This window comes from Nycticebus coucang, chromosome 22, assembly GCF_027406575.1.
Source record: "Nycticebus coucang isolate mNycCou1 chromosome 22, mNycCou1.pri, whole genome shotgun sequence".
Taxonomy (NCBI): domain Eukaryota; kingdom Metazoa; phylum Chordata; class Mammalia; order Primates; family Lorisidae; genus Nycticebus; species Nycticebus coucang.
The window spans coordinates 48289962-48315339 of NC_069801.1; the positions used below are offsets into that span (position 1 = coordinate 48289962).

General features: G+C 46.2%; 1 protein-coding gene across 1 annotated transcript in view; it reads right to left on the bottom strand.

The window, feature by feature from the left end:
• Positions 1–22783, bottom strand: part of LOC128574727 (calreticulin-like) — a 43202-nt gene extending 20419 nt beyond the window's left edge. The window contains exons 1-6 of the mRNA XM_053575558.1: positions 22684–22783; positions 15047–15131; positions 14461–14498; positions 9525–9546; positions 5906–6015; positions 1635–1838 (exon numbers count right to left, since the gene is read on the bottom strand). Of these exons, the coding sequence (XP_053431533.1) occupies positions 1635–1838; positions 5906–6015; positions 9525–9546; positions 14461–14498; positions 15047–15131; positions 22684–22783 (559 nt within the window). The remainder of the gene's footprint in view (positions 1–1634; positions 1839–5905; positions 6016–9524; positions 9547–14460; positions 14499–15046; positions 15132–22683) is intronic.
• Between the last annotated feature and the right edge of the window lie 2595 nt (positions 22784–25378).

Sequence of the window (25378 nt, forward strand, 5' to 3'; positions counted from 1 at the left end):
AGAAAAAAGAAGGGCGGGAGAGGATGCAGACCGAAAAAAGGCAAAGACGATATAAAGAGGAAGATTTTGGTAAGGGTTCGAAGAGAGAGTTCTGATGCTCCCAGAGAAAAGAAAGAATTTAAGGAAATTTTGCTGTATGATGTAGAGGGCAATCTTCCCTCTGCTTTGGTACAGAAACATTCAGTAAAATCGACATTATTCATCCATGCTTTGGGAGCTGGATTATTTGTTGTCGTTTGATGGTTCTATTCATTTATTTTTTATTTCAGATTAATAGCAGGGTACAAATGATTAGATTACAATGTTTGCATGGATTAGGTAAGGTCCCTGTTGTAGTTGTGTGCCACCCGCAGGAAGTGTGCCATGTACCCTTACATTGTGCCCATTAGGTAGGAGCACACCCGTCCCCCTCCCTCCTCCCCTCTCCTTGCCCCTCCCCCTTTTCCCTTCTTCCCTCATCTTGCATTAAACTGAATTTTTCTCTTGTGGGGGAGTGTATTAGTTTGTCTCCTGGCTTCATATTAGTATTCAATACCCTGGATATTGTCTGTTGGTTTTATAATAGCCACAACATTGAAAATGAATTAAAAGTTGAAACTAAGTAAGAGCTATGCTGCCCCAGGAGACCTAGTTAAATACTTAGGTCACAGATGCAACGCCCTGAATACATTAAGATGCTTAATAAAGGTCATTTCCCTGACCTCCTGGGCCTTTCTCTCACTGAGGCAGTGTACAGCGCCTTCTTTCTTTCTTTTTTTTTTTGAGACAGTCTCACTATGTCACCCTCCATAGAATGCTGTGGCATCACAGCTCACAGCAACCTCAAACTCTTGGGCTTAAGCAATTCTCCTGCCTCAGCGTCCCAGGTAGCTGGGACTACAGGCACCTGCCACCATGCCTGGCTATTTTTTGTTGCAGTTGTCATTGTCTTTTAGCTGGCTTGGGCCGGGTTTGAACCCGGCTCCCTTGATGTATGTGGCTGGCACTATAACCACTGTGCTACGGCCACCAAGCCAAATTAAAACAACTTTCAAATATAGAATTGAGAGTTACATTTTGATTCTCATTTTCTTTCTTTCTTTTTTTTTTGAGACAGTCTCAAGCTATTGCCCTGGGTAGAGTGCCATGGTGGGTATCATAGCTCACAGCAACATCCAACTCTTGGGCTTAAGCGATTCTCTTGCTTCAGCCTCCCAAGCAGCTGGGACTACAGACACCTGCCACAAAGCTTGGCTATGTTTTTGTTGTCATTGTTGTTTAGCAGGCCTGGGCCAGGTTTGAACCCACCAGCCCCGGTGTATGTGGCCGGGGCCCTAAGCACTGAGCTACGGGCACCAAGCCTACAGTGCCTTTTGTAGTGAGACCGTCTACGCAGTTCTGACCTGCCTCTCCTTTTGTGAGAACTTGGCCTGCCTCTACTGTAGACTTGTTAATACTGTCTCATGTGCCTCTCCAACTCTTTGGTCTGTTTTTATTAACATCTAAGTTTTTTTCAGGTCTTCAAAGAGTCCTACTGCATGGAGCTATCATAGTGGAAACTTTTTGTTCCAAGTCAATCTGAACATCTTCAACAACTATGGTGGCTCTCTCTTATCAGGACCTTGGGGGGTTGACAGCCTCTGCTGTCAGCTTACCAAACATGATGTAATACTCGGATTCCGAATGCATATCCTCCTGGTTCAGGGTGGCAGGAAAGAGTTTCACATACCCGCCACCACAATCAATGCCTTGCTCGTGTTTTACTGAAAACTGAACCACCAAGGTCTCATTTTCATTGCTGAATGGCTCAAACCTTGTTGAGAGGGCGTAAAACTTGGCATCTTCACTGGTCTGGAGACCTGGGAGCAGAAAGCATAGAGTCTTCAGGCTTACATACCCACAAAGCAATTCGAGAGACCCAGTATTCCAGGTGCTATTCTGAAAGCTAGGAGGATATCATAGAAAAATCCTGCAACATGGGTATTATCCTCACTTCACAAATAGGAGGCGGAGTCATGAAGAGATGAAGTGACCTGCCTAGGGCCAAATGGGTAGGAAGGAACCAAGTGGGAAGTTTAAGCCATGTTTGATTCTTTTCTCATGCTATCTCTGATTTTTATGTATGTATGTATGTAGGTATGTATGTATTTTGAGACAGTGTTTCACTTTGTCACCCTCAGTAGAATGCTGTGGCGTCACAGTTCACAGCAACCTCAAACCCTTGGGCTCAAGTGACTCTCCTGCTTCAGCCTCCCGAGTAGCTGGGACTACAGGTGCCCACCACAATGCCCGGCTATTTGTAGAGACTGGGTCTCACTCTTGCTCAAGCTAGTCTTGAACTCCTGAGCTCAAGCAATCTACCCGCCTCAGCCTCCCAGAGTGCTAGGAACCACTGCCCCCCGCCTACCTCTGATTTTGAAGAGATACTTGAATAGTTTCTCCAGCTTTACAAAACAAGGCCCTATTTTTCTGCAGCCTGCTAAGTGACCAGAATGTGACTCTGCCATGCACACACAGTACTACCCTGTTTCCAGAAAATAAGACAGTGTCTTATTTTAAGGTGTGCTCCCAAAGATGCGCTAGGTCTTATTTTCAGGGGACGTCTTATCTTTCCTGTGAGTAGGTCTTATTTTCGGAGGATGTCTTATTTTCGGGGAAACAGGGTATCTCTTAGATTGAATAACAATCATTGCTGACATTTACTGAACATTGACTCTTTACCAAGGTATTTCATTTACATGTGTTACTGAACTTAATCCTTATAATGACCTCTTGAGGTGGGCTCTGTGAATATCTCACTCTATCTTGAAGTCACTGAGGTTATGTTGCTTGTCCAGGAATGTCCAACCGTTCCATCTCATTCCAGAGCTTCCACCCTCAACCACGAGACTTTACTTCCTCCTCCAGAGAGATTCAGGGCTGTAAGGGACCTGCTAGCCTTTCAGGTCTGACCACATGACTTCATAGATGAGGAAATCCAGCCCCAAAGAGGGATAGTTATTAACCCAAGACCGTATAGTTACAAATGGCAGATATCAAGGCAAGTCTCCTGGCTTCCAGGCTCATCATCTTTCTCATAGTCTACACTTTGCCCAGCTTACTGGTTATGGCTCTGTCATTTTAACTACCTGAGTCCCAGGTCTTCATCAGCAAAATGTGGATACTTTTATCTTTTTTATAACTATTTTACAGGGCTCTTGGAGAAGGTGAAATGAGTAAGAAATACTAAATGTGAGAAATTCTTTTCTTTTTTTTTTGAGACAGACTCTCACTCTGTCACCCTGGGTGGAGTTCCATGGCATCAGCCTAACTCAGAGCAACCTCAAACTCTTGGGTTCGAGGGACCCTTCTGCCTCAGCCTACCAAGTAGCTGGGACTACAGGTGCTGGCCATGACACCTGGCTTGTTTTTTCTATTTTTTATAGAGGTGGGTCTCACTATTGCTTAGGCTGGTCTTGAACTGCTGAGCTCAAGCAATCCACCCGCCTTGGCCTCCCAGAGTGCTAGAATTACAGGCATGAGCCACCACCCCCAGCCTAATGTGAGAAATACTTTGTTAATTGTATACTTTGTCAATATAAAATGCAAAGAGCTATCATTATTTGTGTTTGGTGAGGGTCTTTCCTTCATGATCCCACCATTCTCCACCTCCCTTCATCACATTGTGCTGAAAACTAGGTTTATTTCATTCTCTTTGAATAATTTTTAGCTCCTGAAGAACAGGGACATCTTTATATCCCTAGCATCTGGGACAGAGTCTGGCACAGAGGAAATGCTCATTAAACACGTATTAAATTACCCAGACGGATGATAGATTCTGATTCAGTCAATGTCTCCTGATTGCACGCCAGGCTCTATGGTAAAGGTCTTCTGACATTGTATTAGGAGCTGTCTCCATTGTAAAGGGTATGCTTACTTCCCCCAGAGACCTCAAGGCAGGTAGAGTTGCCAGGGAAGATGCCACAGGGGGGTGGGAGTGGGGCATAAGGGAAAGAGCACTGAACGTGTAGGCAGACGGCCAAACTTTGAGTCTCTGCTCCACCAAACCCGGCCACACAGCCCATTTCAGTCCTCTGACTCTTGTTGAGCCTCATTTATACCCCAAGGTCCTACTAGGAAAGCAGGGGGGCAGGAATACATGTTTAAACCACTCACTTGGTTGCCCCCAGTAGAGTGCGGGGTAGGAGGGTAATCACTTTGTCACACTCAGTAGTGTGCTGTGGTGTCATAGCTCATAGCAACCCTGCTCTACCCAGGGCACTGAGTGAGACTCTGTCTCAAACAAACAAACAAAATAAAAAAAAAAATACTTTTTTCTTGGATCTCATTCTGTCCGCCCTGCTGGAGTGCAGTGGCCTTATTATATCTCACTGTTGCCTCTAGCTCCTGGGCTCAAGTGATCCTCCTGCCTCAGACAGCCAAGTAGGCAGGACTACAGGCAGGCACCACCACGTCCAGCTCAGAAAATCAAACTGAGAAGAGAGGTAGCTGAGCAGATGGTCTTCACTGGAGTCACCACAGCACAGGCACCCCATAGGTCACTCCAATTTTCTTTCCTCTGGAGACAGTTTTCCAGAGTGGATTTAAATGAATTGTAAAATGCTGAAGTCAGTTTATAATTCTCTCCTTTAATAAACATGAAAATTAGATTCAAAAGGTAGCCAGGAGAGAGAAGATAGGAAATAACTTCAGTGGATGAGCAATATATTCTATTTATAGGACAAAAGCTTTCTCAGACCAAAAAAAATATCCAAATGCCAGCTCGGCGCCTGTGGCTCAAGCGGCTAAGGTGCCAGCCACATACACCTGAGCTGGCGGGTTCGAATCCAGCCCGGGCCCGCCAAACAACAATGATGGCTGCAACCGAAAAATAGCTGGGCGTTGTGGCGGGCGCCTGTAGTCCCAGCTACTTGGGAGGCGGAGGCAGGAGAATAGCTTGAGCCCAAGAGTTGGAGGTTGCTGTGAGCTGTGAAGCCATGGCACTCTACCCAGGGCGACAGCTTGAGGCTCTGTCTCAAAAAAAAAAAAAAAAAAAAATCCAAATGCCTACAGAACTTGTCCTCGGAGCTCACCCTTCCTCCACGATATTCTTTAGCTCTTACAACAGCCCAGTCCAACGTCTCCCTTTAGTATAATGGTTCACAGAAGTAAAAAGACTTGCCCAAATTGCAGCTGGTAAGTCATGGGAGCAAGTCAGACCTAGGTCTGTCTGCTCCACTCTCTGTCACACTAAGCTGCTCTAGGGAAGAGCAGTATTTGGACGTTATTACAGTGCTTTCTTGTTTCAAGTGCAGAGTGCTCTTTGAAAAATCCTACGGGCTTAGCTAGCAATAATGAACATAGTCCCTGGAGTCAGACCTGGAATCAGATCTCAGCTCCACGTATTGCGAGCTGTGTATACAGCCTTGGGCAAATAATTTTACCTCTCCGAGGCCCCTCTGCAAAACTGGAAAATAATAGCAATCACTTTACAAAGTATTATAGTTACAAAGACCAGTGGGGATAATGTGTGGAAGGGCTTAATTTTAAATGCATGTTACTCAATGGATGGACATATTATTTTTGCGGAGAGTTCATTCTTTCCTGTTACTTTTTTATTTTAAGAAAGAGAAATGAGGGGCAGTGCCTGTGGCTCAGCGGGTAGGGCACCGGTCCCATATGCCGGAGGTGGCGGGTTCAAACCCAGCCCTGGCACACACACAAAAAAAAAAAAAAAAGAAAGAGAAATGAATTGGTGATCGTGAATAAAAACAATCGTATAAAAGATAGAATTTTTCCAGCGGCGCCTGTGGCTCAAGGAGTAGGGCGCGGGTCCCATGTGCCGGAGGTGGCGGGTTCAAACCCAGCCCCGGCCAAAAAAAAAAAAAAAAAAAAAAAGATAGAATTTTTCCAATCAATTAGCATATTTTTGAATTCTTGTCTTTACCTTTATCTTTTTCTTTGTCACCATAAAATTTTCCTGCAGTGAGCTGAAATTTACCATAATCCAGTTGATGTTTAGATTCCACCCATCTTTTTTTCCATCTGTCTGTAAAGGAGAAAAAGCAACATATAGAAACCAATAGTGTTTTCTTAAATACCATAAAATACAGCTAAAAGTGACCAAGCGTCTCACTGTCATATTGCCTGAATGCCATTATTTGTGTATTACCGTGTGTAGTGACTCAAATACCAAGTACTTGAGCCATTTATACATTAACGCCCTACCCCACCCTCTTCCCTTCAGTTAAGAGCTGAAAACCACCATGGGAATGTATGGTTGAAAGACATGAAACATTTACTCTCTTAAAAGTAGATGGGGTAATGTGCTTAGGAGGACAAAACCTTTTAACATATTTATGTTTAATAAAATAAAAATAAAATCAGCTCACACAGTAAAGAGATCGCAGTTACATTCTATACCTTCTTGAATTAGTAATGATGGTAATGAACAATCAATTTCCATTTACCGTGTTTTGTTGCTTAAATTTTTTAGACTCCCCCTTGTAGTTTCAAGGAAATGCTGACAAATTTGTTTTGCTTTGGCATAGATGGCTTGCAGACAAAGAGGGATTCTTTTTGGGTCCTGGCACTCCTTCCAAACATTCAGTGCCTTTCTGCTTTTATGCTTCAGAGTTGCTGATTCTTACTTCCTGGACACACCATGGTCCCAGAGTCATAGGGCAATTTGGCAGCTTGAGATGGAAGAGGCCTTGAGGGTAGCCTTTATCCCTGCAGCTGAAAAATTCCCCAATCCCATCCTCCTATGTCTAGGGTTATTGCCTTAGTGCTGTTCGTGAAAACTGTACATCAACACTGCCTCTGTCAGCTCCTATTAAGAATGATGACTCAACTAGCTCCTCTTATGAGACCCAGGGGACTTGGACTTGCTTTTGAAAGAGTTAAAAATATGCTGTCCCAAAATACACTGCTCTGGCATATCGACTATTTTGAATTAAAGGCACTTAAAAAAAAACAGCAGACACAAGAAGATCACTCTGACCTTCATTCTGTCTCTTAAAAGCAAGAGCTGAAATTCCCATGTGAAACATGTCTTCCTTATCCCAGAAAGAAAATAATATTTTTATTGCCAAGGACAGGAAGTTAAAGTCAAGGGAATATTTTTTTAGGAGTTTAGACGAAAGAATAAAACTTTTTCCTTTTTTCCTTTGTACTGGTATCTTTTTCAGTTCAAAGTCCTAAAGAGAAAAATTTTAGGTGAAGTATTATATTCATATATTCTCTCTTCATTTTTCTAGTTAAGCTAATTATAAGTACTTTTCATTTTTAAAAATATACTTTTATTTTAGAATAGCTTTAGATTTACAGAAAATTTCCGAAATATTACAAAGAGTACCTGTTTATCCTGGACCTAGTCTCTCCTACTGTTAACATTACTGTGGAACAGGGCGGTGCCTGTGGCTCAGTGGATAGGGAGCCAGCCCCATATACCCAGGGTGGCAGGTTCAAACCCAGCCCCAGCAAAACTACAACAAAAAATAGCCAGGCGTTGAGGTAGGTGCCTGTAGTCCCAGCTACTCGGGAGGCTGAGGCAAGAGAATCGCCTAAGCCAGCAGTTGGAGGTTGGTGTGAGCTGTGACAGCACAGCACTCTACTGAGGGCGATAAAATGAGACTCTGTTTCTAAAAAGAAAAAATTACTGTGGGGCGGCGCCTGTGGCTCAGTGAGTAGGGCGCCAGCCCCATATGCCGAGGGTGGCGGGTTCAAACCCAGCCCCGGCCAAACTGCAACAACAACAAAAAAAAAATAGCCGGGCATTGTGGCGGGCGCCTGTAGTCCCAGCTGCTCGGGAGGCTGAGGCAAGAGAATCGCGTAAGCCCAAGAGTTAGAGGTTGCTGTGAGCCGTGTGACGCCACGGCACTCTACCGAGGGCGGTACAGTGAGACTCGGTCTCTACAAAAAAAAAAAAAAAAGGAGTTAGAGACCAGCCTGAGCAAGAGCAAGACCCTGTCTCTACTAAAAATAGAAAAAGTGGTTCGGCACCTGTAGCACATTGGTTACAGGACCAGCCACATGCACCAAGGCTGGCAGGTTAGAACCTGGCCCTGGACAGCTAAACAACAATGACAGCTGCAACAAGAAAATAGCTGGGCGTTGCAGTGGACACCTGTAGTCCCAGCTACTTGGGAGGCTGAGGCAAGAGAATTGCTAAGAGTTTGAGGTTGCTGTGAGCTTGGATGCCAGGGCACCCTACCAAGCGCCACACAGTGAGGTCTGTCTCAAAAAATTAATTAATTAATTAATTAAAAATAGAAAAACTACCCAAACATTGTGGTGGGCGCCTGTAGTCCCAGCTACTTAGGAGGCTGAGGCAAGAGGATTGCTCAAGCCCAGGAGTTTGAGGTTACTGTCAGCTGCGACGCCATGACACTCTACCTGGGTGACAGAGCAAGACTATGTCTCAAAAAAAAAAAAAAAATTAAAGTCTCTATCTTTTTTTATGGCTCAATAGTATTTCATTGTATACGTATACCACAGTTTATTAATCCATTCATGGGTTGATGGGGACTTAGGTTGTAAAATACCTTAATTTTTATCTAATGACCTTTTTCTGTTCCAAGATCCAAGACACCACCTGTGATACCATTACATTTAGTCACTGTGGCTCCTCTTGGTTGTACCAGATTCTCAGACTTTGCTTGTTTTTGATGACCTTGACATTTTTGAGTACGGTCACGAATTTTGTGAAACATCTTTCAATTGGGGTTTCTTTGATGTTTTTCTCATGTTAGACAGAAGTTATAGGTTTGGGGGAGGAAGACCACAGAGGTAAAGTGCCATTGTCATCACATCATGTCAAGGATACATACTTTTTTTTTTTTGAGACAGAATCTCCCTTTATTTCCCTCAGTAGAGTGCCGTGGCATCACAGCCCACAGCAACCTCAAAGTTTTGGGCTTAAGCTATTTTCTTGCCTCAGCCTCCCTAGTAGCTGGGACTACTGGCGTCTGCCACAATGCCCGGCTATTTTTAGAGACGGGGGTCTTGCTCTTGCTCAGGCTGGTCTCGAACCTGTGAGCTCCGGCAGTCCTCCGCCTCCCAGAGTACTAGGATTACAAGTGTGAGCCACCATGTTTGCCAAAGATACATACTACTGGCACGACTTATCACTGATAAGTTAACACTGATTACGGGCCTGAGGTAGTATTAATCAGTTTTCTCCACTATAAAGTTACTCTTTTTTCCCTTTTCTTTCTGTATACTCTTTAAAAAGAAGTCAAGGATTGGGTGCAGTGGCTCATGCCCTAAATCCTAGCATTTTCGGAGTCCAAGGTGTGCAGATCACCTGAGCTCACAAGTTCAAGACCAGCCTGAGCCAGAGCGAGACCTCGTCTCTAAAAAAATAGCCGAGGGTCGTAGGGACCACCTGTAGTCCCAGCTACTCAGGAGGCTGAGGCAAGAGAATCACTTGAGCCCAGCCAAACTGCAAAAATAGCTGGGCATTGTGGCAGGTGCCTATAAGTCCTAGCTACTCAGGAGGCAAGAGAATCACCTAAGCCCAAGAGCTGGAGGTGCTATGAGCTGTAACATCACGGCACTCTACCAAGGGCGACAAAGTGAGACTGTCTCAAAACAACAACAACAACAACAACAAAAAAAAAAAACAGAAAATAAATAAACAAATATTTTAAAAAATAGGTCAGGCATGGTGGCTCACCATGGTGAGCTGTAATCCTAGCACTCTGAGAGCTCAGGTTGGGAGGATCCCTTCAGTTCAGAAGTTCAAGATAGACCTGAGCAAGAGTGAGACTCTACCTCTACTAAAAATAAAAAAACTAGCCAGATTTTGTGGAAGGTACCTGTAGTCCCAGCTTCTTGAGAGGCTGACACAGGAGGATCTCTTAAAGGAGTTTGAGATCGCTGTGAGCTAGCCTGATGCCACGGCACTCTAGCCCAGGCAACAGAGTGAGACTGTCTCAAAAAATACTTTTTTTTTTTTTTAATATAAAAGAGTATTATCAAATCAGAATGGCCACATTTGACAAGAAGAGAAAAAGGAGCAGCTTCAACAATCTTCAAAAAAAGAGATTACCTCCCTCCCTCTCCTCTTTTCTTTTTCTTTTTTTTTTTGAGAGAAAGCCTCAAGCTGTTGCTCTGGGTAGAGTGCTATGGCATCACAGCTCACAGCAACCTCAAACTCCTGGGCTCAAGCGATTCTCCTGCCTCTGCCTCCCAAGTAGCTGAGACTACAGGCGCCCGCCACAATGCCCAGCTATTTTTTGGTTGCAGCCATTATTGTTGTTTGGCGGCCCGGGCTGGATTCGAACCCGCCAGCTCAGATGTATGTGGCTGGTGCCTTAGCCGCTTGAGCCACAGGCACGGAGCCTCCCTCCCTCTCTTCTTCTATTTATTCATTTGTTTATTAAGGATTTATTATGTGCTGGGCAGTGAACAAAATAAAATCTCGTTTTTGGAATTTACATTCTAATTGTCAGGTAAGATGACAAACTTTAAACAAAGTAAAATATAAATATGTAATATAATATCAGGCAATAATAATTCTGTGGAGAAAATTAAGAGTGATAGGGACCGGCGCTCATAGTTCATTGGTTGGGGTGCTGGCCACATACATGGGGGTTGGCAGGTTCAAACCTGGCCCAGGCCTGCTAAACAACAATGACAACTACAACAACAGCAACAAAAATAGCAGGGTGTTATGGCAGGCACCTGTAGTCCCAGCTACTTGGGAGGCTGAGGCAAAAGAATTGCTCAAATCCTGGGCAGCGCCTGTGGCTCAGTGAGCAGGGTGCCGGCCCCATATAAGGAGGGTGGCGGGTTCAGGCCCAGCCCCGGCCAAACTGCAACAGAAAAATAGCCGGCCGTTGTGGCGGGCGCCTGTAGTCCCAGCTACTCAGGAGGCTGAGGCAGGAGAATCTCCTAAGCCCAGGAGTTGGAGGTTGCTGTGAGCTGTGTGACGCCATGACACTCTATGGAGGGCAATAAAGTGAAACTCTGTCTCTACCAAAAAAAAAAAAGAATTGCTCAAATCCAAGAGTTTGAGGTTGCTGTGAGCTGTGATGCCATAGCACTCTACTGAGGGTGACATAGTGAGACTGTCTCAAATTTAAAAAAAATCCAACTCGGCTCCTGTGGCTCAAGCAGCTAAGGTGCCAGCCACATGCACCTGAGCTGGCAGGTTTGAATCCAGCCAAACGACAATGATAGCTGCAACCAAAAAATAGCTGGGCGTTGTGGTGGGCACCTGTAGTCCCAGCTACTTGGGAGGCTGAGGCAGGAGACTCACTTGAGCCCAGGAGTTGGAGGTTGCTGTGAGCTGTGATGCCATAGCATTCTACCCAGGGTGACAGCTTGAGGCTCTCTCTCAAAAAAAAAAAAAAAATCCTAGCACTCTGAGAGGCTGAGGTAGGTGGATTGCTTGAGCTAATGAGTTTGAGACCACCCTGAGCAAAAAGCGAGACCCCCATCTCTACTAAAAATAGAAAAACTGAGGCAAGGGCGGCGCCTGTGGCTCAGTGAGTAGGGCGCCAGCCCCATATGCCGAGGGTGGCAGGTTCAAACCCAGCCCCGGCCAAACTGCAACAAAAAAATAGCCGGGCGTTGTGGCGGGCGCCTGTAGTCCCAGCTGCTCGGGAGACTGAGGCAAGAGAATCGCGTAAGCCCAAGAGTTAGAGGTTGCTGTGAGCTGTGTGACACCACGGCACTCTACCCGAGGGCGGTACAGTGAGACTCTGTCTCTACAAAAAAAAAAAAAGAAAAGAAAAACTGAGGCAAGATGATTGCTTGAGCCAAGTTGGAGGTTGCTGTGAGCTATGACACTATAGCACTCTATATGGAGTGACAGCCTCAGTCTTTGTCTCAAAAAAAAAAAAGAGCGATGGGGTGTTATTTCAGATATGGTGGCCAGCTTCTATGCTGAGATGACATTTGAACAGAGATTGACTGAAGAGAGGTAGTGAGCCACATTCCAGATGAGCTACCTGGGTGGGCTACCACAAGAAGGAAGTAAGAAGGGAAACTGGTGCTTATGGAGTCCTCACTGTGTACCACGTTCTGTGCAATATGGTTTTCATACTTTAGCTCATTCAATCCTCACAGCACCCTGCAAAGAAGTTAGAATAATCATCTCCATTTTACAGGCACTTGGAGAGGTTAGTGAATCATCAAGGTCACCCACTGAGCAAGTGGCAAATCAGGCTTTGAAGTCTCCTCTGTCTGCTCCCAGGCCCCCACTCTTGCCTCCTCATCCTGTAGCCTCCAGGGAGGTCCTTGCGATTGGTTTGCACTTGAGACCTGGAAAGGCCAGCTGGATCAGGCCTGTTGGGTTTGGGAATGTGTCCAGGGTGATTCTTCCTCAGGCTCAGCATGTCCAAGTATCCACGATTCACAGATGGTCTCAATGGCTTATCAGTCAGAAGCCTGAGAAGCAGGGTGTTCTTAAGCCCTAGCGGGCTATCCCCAGTGGGTCTGAGCCAGCTGCGCACAGAAGCCCTTTGTTTCAGAATGTCTCTTTGGCCAAGTTTTCATAGTTAAGTCTGAGGGCTGATAGAATTAACATTCTCTCTCTCACACACACCCCACATACCCCCTGTGACTCTTGCATCTTTCAGTCCCTCATTTGAATTCTTCTTTCTTTCTGCCTGATTTTTTACAACTTTCACAGCAGCCATTGCTGTCACCATTAGCCCTAACCTCATAGCTATTTGCATCACTAATTTGATGATTCTCAAATTCAATCCACCAGCATTTCTGCATATTTTAATGTGCCAGTCCCTAAAGCAATGCCTGGAATTCCAAAAGTTCGTGTTGTTCCTGAGGCCACTGGTATTATTACCCACTGGCCATCTGACACTTGGCAGCTTGCGGCAGTGGCCAATGAATCCCTTGAAGGTAGGAGACCCGGGTTTACACACATTTCTGCCACTGACTCACAGTGTAACGTTGAGAAAACCCCCTCCTGGGTCTCAAGGAGGATCAGATTCTAAGGATCTTGCATCCCCTCTGGTTGATACTCTGCTCTGTGGCCTGGAATAGTCTGGGAAAACAGCAGAAAAAAAAGAGCCTGAGGGCGGCGCCTGTGGCTCAAGGAGTAGGGCGCCGGTCCCATATGTCGGAGGTGGCGGATTCAAACTCAGCCCCAGCCAAAAAAAAAAAGGAGCCTGAATAAATTTCTGTCATAAACCCCTTAAATGTCCCAGGTCCTTCTCTAGACCTCAGTTTCTCATCTGTAAATGGGGGAAAGAAAGCATTTTGGGTTAGATGGGCTCTCGGGGGCTCTTTCAGTTCTGACATTCAAATAAGATTTACCTTCCTCAAGGTTGCTGAGCACTACTTAAAATATGAACTAGCTGGCCACGGTGGTATGCACCAATAGTCCCAGTTACTTGTGTGGCTGAGGCAGGAGGCTTGCTTGAGCCCAGAAGTTTGAGGCTGCAGTGAGCTATCATGCCTGTGAATTCTCACTGTACTTCAGCCTGAGCAACATAGTGAGGCTTCATTTCTGAAGAAAAAATAAGGGGGAGGATCTAGATGGGCTTCAGCTTACTGGACTAATGGGAGATAGTGAGTAGGGAGCAGAAATAATGCAAGAAAATAATCAACTTTGATGTCCTACTGTTGGGAGTTGCAGAGACCCCAGCCACAGTTCGGGCTTTCTCTGGGTGCCACTAGCAAGTGGCCCCCAGAAGCCAAAAGCACTTTGCCTCAACTGGCACACAAAAAAAGGAAACCAAGCAGCGGCAGTCCAGCCGTCCTGAAAAGAGGATGCCAGGCACTTAGCCAGGTTTTATTTTATAAGAAAATAAGTAAATAGGGTGGCGCCTGTGGCTCAGTCGGTAAGGCGCAGTCCCCGTATACCAAGGGTGGCGGGTTCAAACACGGCCCCCGCCAAACTGCAACCAAAAAATAGCCGGGCGTTGTGGCGGGCGCCTGTAGTCCCAGCTAGTTGGGAGGCTGAGGCAAGAGAATCCCTTAAGCCCGGGAGTTGGAGGTTGCTGTGAGCTGTGTGACGCCACGGCACTCTACCGAGGGCCATAAAGTGAGACTCTGTCCCTACCAAAAAAAAAAAATTAAAAAATAAAAATAAGTAAATAGTACACGCCTAAGTTTGTAAAACAGATAGCACACACCTGAGAAGCCAGGCACAGTGGCTCACACCTGGGAGGATGAAGTGGCTGGATTGCCTGAACTCACAGGTTCCAGATCAGCCTAAGCCAGAGCAAGACCTCATTGCTAACAATAGTCAGGTGTTGTGGCAGGTGCCTCTAGTCCCAGCTACTTGGGAGACTGAGGCAAGAGGATCACCTGAGCCCAAGAGTTTGCGGCTACTGTGAGCTGTGATGCTACAGCACTCTACCAAGGGCCCGAAAGTGAGACTCTGTCTCAAAAACAAACAAACAACAATTAAAAAAACACACTTGTGGATGGCGCCTGTGGCTCAAAGGAGTAGGGCACCAGCCCCATATACCAGAGATAGTGGGTTCAAACCTGGCCCAGGCCAAAAACAAAAAAACAAAACAAAACAAAAAAAAAAAAAACACTTGAGAGGGATGGGTCTCTTCCTCTCAAATAAGGAAGGACCTCTTATAATTTTCCCTCGGACTATTTATTTTCCTAGCTCCAGCTTTTCTCCACCTATTTCTAAAGTTTATGCATTTCTAAGCTCTTGTTTATGCATTTCTAATGGTATATAACTCTTATCCCATAATAGTTCCCACAATTTCATTTTCAAATATATGCATGGGTGGTGGCAAATGTAACTGATATTACAATGATGGGCTCCATGTCAGAAGGTCAATTTTAGGGTTCTCTACTTAGAACTATGCCTGAGGCCAGGAGCGGTGGCTCAGGCCTGTAATCCTAGCACTCTGGGAGGCCGAGGCAGGTGGATTACTTGAGCTCATGAGTTCGAAACCAGCCTGAGCCAGAGCAAGACCTCATCTCTAAAATAGCCGGGTGTTGTGGACGGCACCTGTAGTCTCAGCCACTTCGGAAGCTGGGGCAATTTCTTTAAGCCCAGGAGTTTGAGGTTGCTGTGAGCTGTGACACCATTGCACTCTACCAAGGGTGACAAATTGAGACTCTGTCTCAAACAAAAAAAAAACTATACCTGCTCGTTGTCGTCAGAAACTGCAGATCCTCTTGTGGTTTGACATTTAGCTCCCGTGGTCTGATGTGCTCTCGTCTAGGGGGTTCTGTTGTCCAATAGAAGCTCTTTTAGCTCTATCTGAAATCTCAGGTTGGGTGGCTTCCTTTGTCTCAGGTATCGTCTGGTCTGTTTTACTACTTTTTTTTTTTTTTTTTTTTTGGCCGGGGCTGGGTTTGAACCCGCCACCTCCGGCATATGGGACCGGCGCCCTACTCACTGAGCCACAGGTGCCACCCTGTCTGGTCTGTTTTTACCTTCTTACCCTGTTCTCTTTCTGTTCCTAACAATACAATCCTGGTTTCAGTCCTGGCTTTACAACTTGGTAGATGTGTGATCTCAAATTAGTCAGCCTCTCTAGCCTTCAGGTTTACTGTCTGTAGATTGGAAAAAAAAAAAACAACTACTTTGCAGAGTTGAGGTGAGGTCTGGAGTATGTAAAGCATCATCATTCCTGGTTATTAACACTGTGCTTAACAAAGGTTACTCAGGCTGGGCACCCGTAGCACAGTGGTTATGGTGTCAGCCACATACATGGTGGCTGGAGGGTATGAATCCAGCCCAGGCCAGCTAAACAACAATGAGAACTACAACAAAAAATAGCTGGGCATTGTGGTGGGCACCTATAGTCGCAGCTAAGTTACTTGGGAGGCTGAGGCAAGAGAATTGCTTAAGCCCAAGAGTTTGAGGTTGCTATGAGCTATGTTGCCACAGCACTCTACCCAAGGTGACGTAGTGAGACTCTGTCTCAAAAAAGAAAAAAAAAAAGGTTACTGAAAGTATCAGTTGCCATTTAACTATAAACAATAGAATTCAAAGGCAGAACATTTAGTTCTCTTAATTTTTAATAGCTTTTTTGTTAAAAGAGCAATATTTTCTTTATTATAGAAAATAAAGGGGCGGCGCCTGTGGCTCAGTGGGTAGGGCCCCGGCCTCATACGCTGAGGGTGGCGGGTTCAAGCCCAGCCCCGGCCAAACTGCAACAAAAAAATAGCCGGGCGTTGTGGCAGGCGCCTGTAGTCCCAGCTACTTGGGAGGCTGAGTCAAGAGAATCGCCTAAGCCCAAGGATTTGGAGGTTGCTGTGAGCTGTGTGACGCCACAGCACTCTACTGAGGGCGATAAGGTGAGACTCTGTCTCTACAAAAAAAAAAAAAAAAAAGAAAAGAAAGAAAAATTAAAATAATTGGTAACATAATTATTTATCACCTACATTTTGGTATATTTTCTTCTATTCCTTTTTTATGCATGGATATATTTTACATAGTGACAATATATATCTTTTTTTTTTGTCTCCTTCAGTAGAGTGTTATGGGTCATAGCTCACAGCAACCTCAAACACTTGGGCTCAAGCGATTCTCTTGCCTCAGCCTCTTGAGTAGCTGGGACTACAGGCTCCCGTCACAATGCCCAGCTATTTTTAGAGATGGGGTCTCGCTCTGGCTCAGGCTGGTCTCGAACTTGTGAGCTCAGGCAACCCACCCACCTCAGCCTCCCAGAGTGCTAGGATTATAGGAGTGAGCCACTGCACCCAGCCTTTATATATAATTTTGTGCATTTTACTATCTAACATTAGATCGTAAGTATTTCCCCATTACATATAAAACTCACACACATTCTATGCAAGTACTATACTTTAGGTAATTGGGCCCCTACTGTTGGGCAAGTAGGTTTGTCTCCAAATGTTTCCAATTATGAATGATGCTCACATTATTTAGCATAAAGTAATGCTCACATTCCTGATTATTTCCATAGAGAAAAAGTATTCCTAGGAATGGAGTTACTGAGAAAAAGGGAATGTATTATTCTAAGGCTAATGGCCAATATTACAAACTGTGGCTTAGAAAGGCTGTCCTTGCAATTCCATCAGCAGGACTGGGGGGCCAGGTCATGATAGAAGCCACAGAGGCTATTGCCTTGCCCTAGTCCATTGGGCAGGGGCCTCTTGGGGTGGTAAACAGATCGTAGATAAGGGACTACCTGTGGAATCTTCCATGATGTCTCTCATGCTTTTCCTTTCTTGCTCTGATCCTCCACGACTCTGAGTCACTCTCATCACTTGATGAAAACTGGCACCTGCTCATAGTCTTCCTCTCCACCTTCCTCCCAATCATCCAGGTGACTTCTCTGTCTACAGCACAGCCCATCCAATACAGTGGCTTCTCAGTTTCCTTATCTCCCCAACTCCACTGTCATGCACTTCCACTCCAGTTCAGCCATCTACTCCTATATGCACATGTCAAGCCTCAACACCACCAGAAACTGCTCTGAAACCTATAACTCAAACACCTTCCTCCATTGACCGTTGGTTTCCTGTGTCCTATTCTCACACTGTTACTTGAATTACACCTGCTCTTTGACACATATATACCCATTTCTCTTCAGTCACCTGCATTTTTCCTCTCCACCTCTCACAGTCCTTCCTTTTTTTCACAAACTTTTATTTATTTTATTTTATTATTTTTTTGAGACAGAGTTTCACCATGTCATCCTCAGTAGAGTGCCATAGTGTCACAGCTCACAGCAACCTCAAAGTCTTGGACTTAAGCGATTCTCTTGCCTCAGCCTCCCAAGTAGCTGGGACTATGGGCGCCCACCACAACGCCCGGCTATTCTGTTGTTGTAGTTGTCACTGTTGTTTGGCAGGACCAGGCCGGGTCTGAACCCTCCAGCCTCAGTGTATGTGGCTGGCACCCTACCCGCTGAACTACAGGGGTGAGCCTTCCACAAACTTTTAATTGAGCACTTTCTGTATGCCACGCATTTTACTGAGTGTTGGGGTTATAAAGTTGGAAGAGATGTAGAACTGTCATCTTGCTTGCCCTTCTCAACTCCCTTACCCATTTGCCTTTCTGCAAGGGTTGACCCCTACCAGGGTCAACCAAACCTGCCGCCTGTACTCTGCCTCCCAGATCACCTACTTGAGCTGTCCTCTACTGCCTTCTCAGCCAGAATGCCCTGAGATGTAACCCACACTGGTGGTATGCATTTCCTGAGCTCTCATCCTCCTATAGTCAGGCTTCCACCCCCATCACCCCACTGAGTCACCAAATGATCTTCCTAACTGAACAAGACAATGAATGAATGCTTTCCAGACTTTACCTTACTTTGCCTCCCAACAGCTTTTGACACTAGCTTTACAACCATGGGAAAATCACTCAGTTTCTTTAAACCGGTTTCTTCCTCACTGAAAGAGAGGTAATGGCATCTTCCTTATAGAACTGTTGATAAATTCAATAAGAAAAAAAAATCACTGGAGAGAGAATAAACAAAAAACTTATATAGTGAAAAGTGTTCAAAAAGACTAAGCATGCAAAGGCCCACAGAGGAACTTTTTAGAGTGATGGAAATGTTCTATATACTTGTTGTGATGGTGGTCACAGTGTATACTTTTTTTTTTTTTGAGTCAGTCTCACTATGTTGCCCTCAGTAGAGTGCTGTGTTGTCACAGCTCACAGCAACCTCAAACTCTTGGGCTTAAGCAATTCTTTTGCTTCAGCTTCCCAAGTAGCTGGGATAACAGGTGCTTGCCACAACGCCTTGCTTTTTCTTTTTTCTTTTTTTGCAGTTTTTGGCTGGGGCTGGGTTTGAACCTCTGGTATATGGGGCTGGTGCCCTACTCCTTTGAGCCACAGGCACTGCCCAATGGCTATTTTTTGTTGTTGTTATTGTTGGTTAGCAAGCCCCGGGCTGGGTTCAAACCTGCCAGCCCCAGTGTATGTGGCCAGCACCCTAACCACTGAGCTTCGGGCCCCAACCATAAGTGTATACTTTTTTGTTTTTTGTTTTCTTTTGAGACAGAGTCTCACTTTGTCACCTATGGTAGAGTGCCGTGGCGTCACACAGCTCACAGCAACCTCCAACTCTTGGGCTGAGGTGATTCTCTTGCCTCAGCCTCCCAAGTAGCTGGGACTACAGGCACCCGCCACAACGCCCAGCTATTTTTTTGTTGCAGTTTGGCTGGGGCCGGGCTTGAACCGCCACCCTCGGTATATGAGCTGGCGCCCTACCCACTGAGCCACAGGCACTGCCCAGTGTATACATTTTTCAAAACTCAGTGAATAATACACACTGAGTGGGTACATTCTATTATATGTGTATATAGTAAATATTTGAAAAATTGATTTTAAAATTAAGCCACATGGGCGGTGCCTGTGGCTCAAAGGAGTAGGGCGCGGGCTCCATATGCCGGAGGTGGCGTGTTCAAACCCAGACTCAGCCAAAAAAACTGCAAAAAGAAAAAAAAAAATTAAGCCATATACATCTACCCAGAAGAAAAAAATCATTCTATCATAAGGACATTTGCACTACATTGTTTATTGCAGCTCAATTTACATTTGTACTAGATTGTTTATGGCAGTTCAATTTACAATTGCCAAAATGTGGAAACAACCTAAATGCCACCAACCCAGGAATGGATTAATAAGCTGTGGAATAACATACAGCCATTAAAAAGGATGAAGACTTTGGCTCTGCACCTGTGGCTCAAGCAGCTAAGGAGCCGGCCACATACACCTGAGCTGGCGGGTTCGAATCCAGCCCAGGCCTGCCAAACAACAATGACGGCTGCAACCAAAAAATAGCCAGGCGTTGTGGTGGGTGCCTGTAGTCCCAGCTACTTGGGAGGCGGAGGCAGGAGAATCGCTCGAGCCCAAGAGATGGAGGTTGCTGTGAGCTGTGAAGCCATGGCACGCTACCCAGGGCGACAGCTTGAGGCTCTGTCTCAAAAAAAAAAAAGGATGAAGACTTTATATCTTTTGTATTAACCTGGATGGAGTTGAAACACATTCTTCTTATTAAACTATTACAAGAATGGAGGAGCAATGGCTTGGCGCCTGTGGCATACTGGTTATGGTGCCAGCTGGTTTGAGCCCAGCCCAAGCCAGTTAAGCAACAGTGATAACTGCAACAGAAAAATGGCCGGGCATTGTGGTGGGTGCCTGCAGTCCCTGCTACTTGGGAGGCTGAAGCAAGAGAATCACTTGAGCCCAAGAGTTTGGGGTTGCTATGAGTTTTGATGCCATGGCATTCTACCAAGGGCAACATACTGAGACTCTGTCTCAAAAAAAAAAAGGAGGGGGCGGTGCCTGTGGCTCAGTCGGTAGGGCGCCGGCCCCATATACCGAGGGTGGTGGGTTCAAACCCAGCCCCGGCCAAACTGCAACCAAAAAAATAGCCGGGCGTTGTGGCGGGTGCCTGTAGTCCCAGCTACTCGGGAGGCTGAGGCAAAAGAATCACCTAAGCCCAGGAGTTGGAGGTTGCTGTGAGCTGTGTGAGGCCACGGCACTCTACCAAGGGCCATAAAGTGAGACTCTGTCTCTACAAAAAAAAAAAAAAAAAAAAGGAGGAACAAGAATCCAATGTAGTCAATTCTAATATGAAGCCAGTAGATGATGTAATACATACCCACATAAGAGAAAAACTCAAATCAATTCAAGGTGGGGGTCAGGGGAGGAAGGTGGGGAATGGATGCACTCCCACTTAATGGGCACAATGTTGGGGTGTATGGCACACCTCTTGTGGATGGGACGCAATTATAAGAGGGACTTTACCTAACGAGTGCAATCATTGTAACCTAATTCTTTGTACCCTCAAATTAACCTGAAATAATAATAAATAAATAAATAATTAAGCCACATAAAGAGACAGAGAATAACTGTATATAGGGGACTACTTTTTGATAGGGTGAACAAGAAAATCCCCTCTAGGGAGGAGACATTTAAGCAGAAACCTGAATGATGAGAAGGAGCAAGCCACGTGAAGATCTATGGAGAAGAATATCTCAGATATAAGTCACAGCAAGTACAAAGGTGCTAAGATGGGATTGAACTCTGAGTAAGAAACAGCAAGAAAGCCAACGTGGCTGGAACGTAATGAACAAGCAAGAGAAGAAGATGCTTCTCCCCGTCGCTGTCCATCTGATAAACTGTCATCCTTCAAAACTCTGCTTAGGTTTCACCTTCCCCCTGAAGCCTTTCCTTCCAGTCCCTTCGCCTGGGCTTGTTCACTCCCATCTCTGCACCACCTCTACCTCTTGCTCCCCTCAACATGTTACTTATATCACAGAGTAGGAAACTGAGTCTCAAGGGAATAGGCATATTCAGGATTTCAAGATGGGATGTGGAGGCAAATCCAAAAAACTCTTGATTCCTAGGCTAATGCCCTATCCACTGTATCCACTGTACCCTCCAAAAATTAGTCAAATATGGGCGGTGCCTGTGGCTCAGTGAGTAGGGCGCGGGCCCCATATACCGAAGGTGGCAGGTTCAAACCTGGCCACAGCCAAACTGCAACAAAAAATAGCCAGGCATTGTGGCAGCCGCCTGTAGTCCCAGCTACTCGGGAAGCTGAGGCAAGAGAATCGCCTAAGCCCGGGAGTTGGAGGTTGCTGTGAGCTGTGATGCCACCTCACTCTAGGGAGGGCGATAAAGTGAGACTCTGTCTCTAAAAAAAAAAAAAAAAATAGTCAGATGCACTCACACAACAAAAAAGAGTATTTTGTGTGGGCTGAAACGGTACCACTGAACATCTGTCCTTAGGTAAGTAAGCCAGCCATAATTCCCTGATGTTCTTGAGGCATTCAGGGAGGAGGCTGGACAAAGTGAACTCCAAGTTCCTCTGAGCTGTGATTTATTTTTTAGTTTTTGAGATAGTCTGACTCTGTCTCCTGGATGGAGGCATCATCACAGCTCATAGCAACTCTAACCCCCTGAGATCAAGGGGTCCTCCTGCTTCACCCTCCCAAGCAGCTGGGACTACAGGCATGTGCTCGCATGCCTGGCTAATTTTTTTCTGTTTTTTTGGTAGAGATATGGTCTCACTCCTGCTCAGACTGGTCTCCAACTCTCAAGCTCAATTAATCCTACCCCTGGGCCTCCCAGAGTGCTGGGATTATAGGTGTGAAAGACCAGCCAGACCTTTCCGGCTGAAGTTCCCTTGTTTGTATTTGCAGGATGAAGGGAAAGGAATAAACCTTCAGGGCATGCCTATTGTTATACGAGGGGCAATGCTTTACACACCTTATCTCATTTAACTCTTCAGACAGTTTTGCAAGATCTTTATTGTCCTCATTTAATAGAAAAGGAAATTGAAACGCAGACTTGGGAAGCTCCTGGCCCACTGTCACACGCAGACTTGGGAAGCTCCTGGCCCACTGTCACACGACCAGGAAGTAGTGAGAGAGAAGGGATTCTCTCTAGCCTAGCCCTAAATGCGCTCCAGACTGGCAAAGTGAACCTGACAGCTGGTGCAGGTGATTGGAAAGGAGCAGGTAGGGCGGCGCCTGTGGCTCAGTGAGTAGGGCGCCAGCCCCATATGCCGAGGGTGGTGGGTTCAAACCCAGCCCTGGCCAAACCGCAACAACAACAAAAATAGCCGGGCGTTATGGCGGGCACCTGTAGTCCCAGCTGCTTGGGAGGCTGAGGCAAGAGAATCGCCTAAGCCCAAGAGTTAGAGGTTCCTGTGAGCCATGTGACACCACGACACTCTACCAAGGGCGGTATAGTGAGACTCTGTCTCTACAAAAAAAAAAGAAAAGGAGCAGGTAGAGTCTGGCCTATTGCACTCCCAACCCCACCCTCCATGCCTGCCTGTAACCACTTACCCCCGTCTTCAAACTCCTCCCGTAAGTAGACCCTGCGCTGTGTCCTCTCCCCGAGTGTGTAGGTCACCAGCAGCAGCTGCAGCAGCCACAGCCCCCTCATCCTGCGGAGCCTCGGTCCCAGCTCCCAGCCTCGGTCCCAGCTCCCAGCCTCCTTGGCTAGATGCCTTGCATCAGTTGCTGTGGCCTCTATCTTGACCCTGGAGCGGGAGATCCACCTGCACCCTGCAACTGGCTGCCTCCCATTCGCGGCCTGGGGGGTTGAGGAAAGTAATGAGGGCCCATGAGAGCTGAGAATGCTGGAGGACTGAGTAGCTAATGGGGGCCAACTCAATGCTGAGGGAGCGACACGGCAGGGTCTCTAGGGAGTGGAGGAGTGGCAGGGCCAGCTGAGGCTAGCCTCTGGGGTCCTGTGAGTCTGCAAAACTTTGGTGTAGCTGGTTTAAAGAGCCCCACACGATTCCTTCCATCATCCCTGTCCTTCTATCCTTCCTTGCCTCTGTCTCTCTGTCCTTCTATCCCTCTAAACATCCATCCATCCACTGAACCTATGAACAAACAATGATACCAGTTCACCAAGAAGCGACAATAAATTATAACAGTGTGATGTCTGTTCATTTCAACAGTAACACCCTAATCCAGCATGGGATGTCAGGGAAGCCTTCCTGAAGATGACATTGAGACCGGAATACGTGGGGTAGGGGAGAGGAGCAAGGAGAATACTATGTGTAAAGGCCAGAGGGAAATAGTACTTCTAGGTTAGTATGATTTTTTTTTTTTTTTTTTGAGACAGACTCTCACTCTGTTGCCTTGGGTAGGGTGCCATGGTGACATCATAGCTCACAGCAACCTCCGACTTTGGGCTCAAGTGATCCTTTCCTCAGTTTTTTGGGTTTTTTTGTTTGTTTATTTTTTCCTTTTTGTATTTTTAGTAGAGACGGGGTCTTGCTCTGGCTCCAGCTGGTCTCGAACTCATGAGCTCAGGCAATTCACCTGCCTTGGCCTTCCAGAGTGCTAGGATTACAGGTGTGAGCCACCACACCCGGCCTAGGTTAATATCATTTCTACAACAACTCAGTATCATATGATCAATATTATTTCCCCTACTGTGAGGACAAGGAGTCTGAAAAAGGGGGAAACCATCAGCCTTTGTAGATCACTGTGCTGAGCATTGCACGAGGCACTTAACCTGCATTATATAATTTAATCTTCACACCAATGTGTGAGGAGGGTGCTATGACCCTCACTTTGCAGATGAACAAACCGAGGCTCTGAGAGGCAAGTGACTTGCCAAGGTCACACAGAGACGGAATAGGGACTAGAACTCAGGACTTCAGTTTCATTTCACTTCATTCATCTATTCCGTACCTACTGACTGAAGTCCAACTCCATGCCAGGCACTGGACGAGGTACTGACGATACTGTAGAGAACAAGACTGACAAGTCTCCTGCTCTTTTTTTCTTTTTCTTTCTTTCTTTTTTTTTTTTTTTTGGTTTTTGGCTGGGGCTGGGTTTGAACCCAGCACCTCCAGCATATGGGACCGGCGCCTACCCCTTGAGCCACAGGCGCCGCCCTTTTTTTTTTATTTTTTTAAGACAGAATCTGGGGCAAGTGTTCCAGGCTAAGGCAACAAACCAAGTGAAAAGGTTCTGAGAAAGAGAATGGGTTTGTCTCATTTGAGCATCGGAAAGATGGCCGATGTGTTTTGAGCAAAGAAGACAATGTCAGGAGGGGAGGTTGAAAAAGCCATAAGGTCAAGACCTCAAATGGGCCTGTAGGCCATGAGAAGGATTTATGATTAGTCCAAAGGGAAGCCCTTGAAGGGAGTGACATATCTCTCTCTCTCTCTCTGTCTATCTATGTATCTTTCTTTCTTTTTTTTTTTTTTTTTTTTGGCCAGGGCTGGGTTTGAACCCGTCACCTCCGGCATATGGGACCGGTGCCCTACTCCTTGAGCCACAGGCGCCGCCCCTTTTTTTTTTTTTGTAGAGACAGAGTCTCACTTTATGGCCCTCTGTAGAGTGCCATGGCCTCACACAGCTCACAGCAACCTCCAACTCCTGGGCTTAAGGCGATTCTCTTACCTCAGCCTCCCAAGTAGCTGGGACTACGGGCACCCACCACAACACCCAGCTATTTTTTTTTTTTTTTTTGGTAGAGACAGAGTCTCACTTTATGGCCCTTGGTAGAGTGCCGTGGCCTCACACAGCTCACAGCAACCTCCAACTCATGGGCTTAAGCGATTCTCTTGCCTCAGGCCTCCCAAGTAGCTGGGACTACAGGTGCCCGCCACAACGCCCGGCTATTTTTTTTTGGTTGCAGTTTGGCCGGGGCCAGGTTTGAACCCGCCACCCTCGGCATATGGGACCGGCGCCTTACCGACTGAGCCACAGGCGCCGCCCCGCCCAGCTATTTTTTGATTGCAGTTTGGCTGGGGCCGAGTTTGAACCCACCACTCTCGGTATATGGGGCCGGCACCTTACCGACTGAGCCACAGGCGCTGCCCTCTTTCTTTCTTTCTTTTTTTTTTTAGAGACAGAGTTTTACTTTGTCAGCCTCGGTAGAGTGCTGTAGTATCACAACTCACAGCAACCTCCAGCTCTTGGGCTTAGGTGATTTTCTTGCCTCACCTTCCTGAGTACCTGGGACTACAGGAGCTTGCCACAACACCCAGCTATTTTTTTTCTTGCAGTTTGG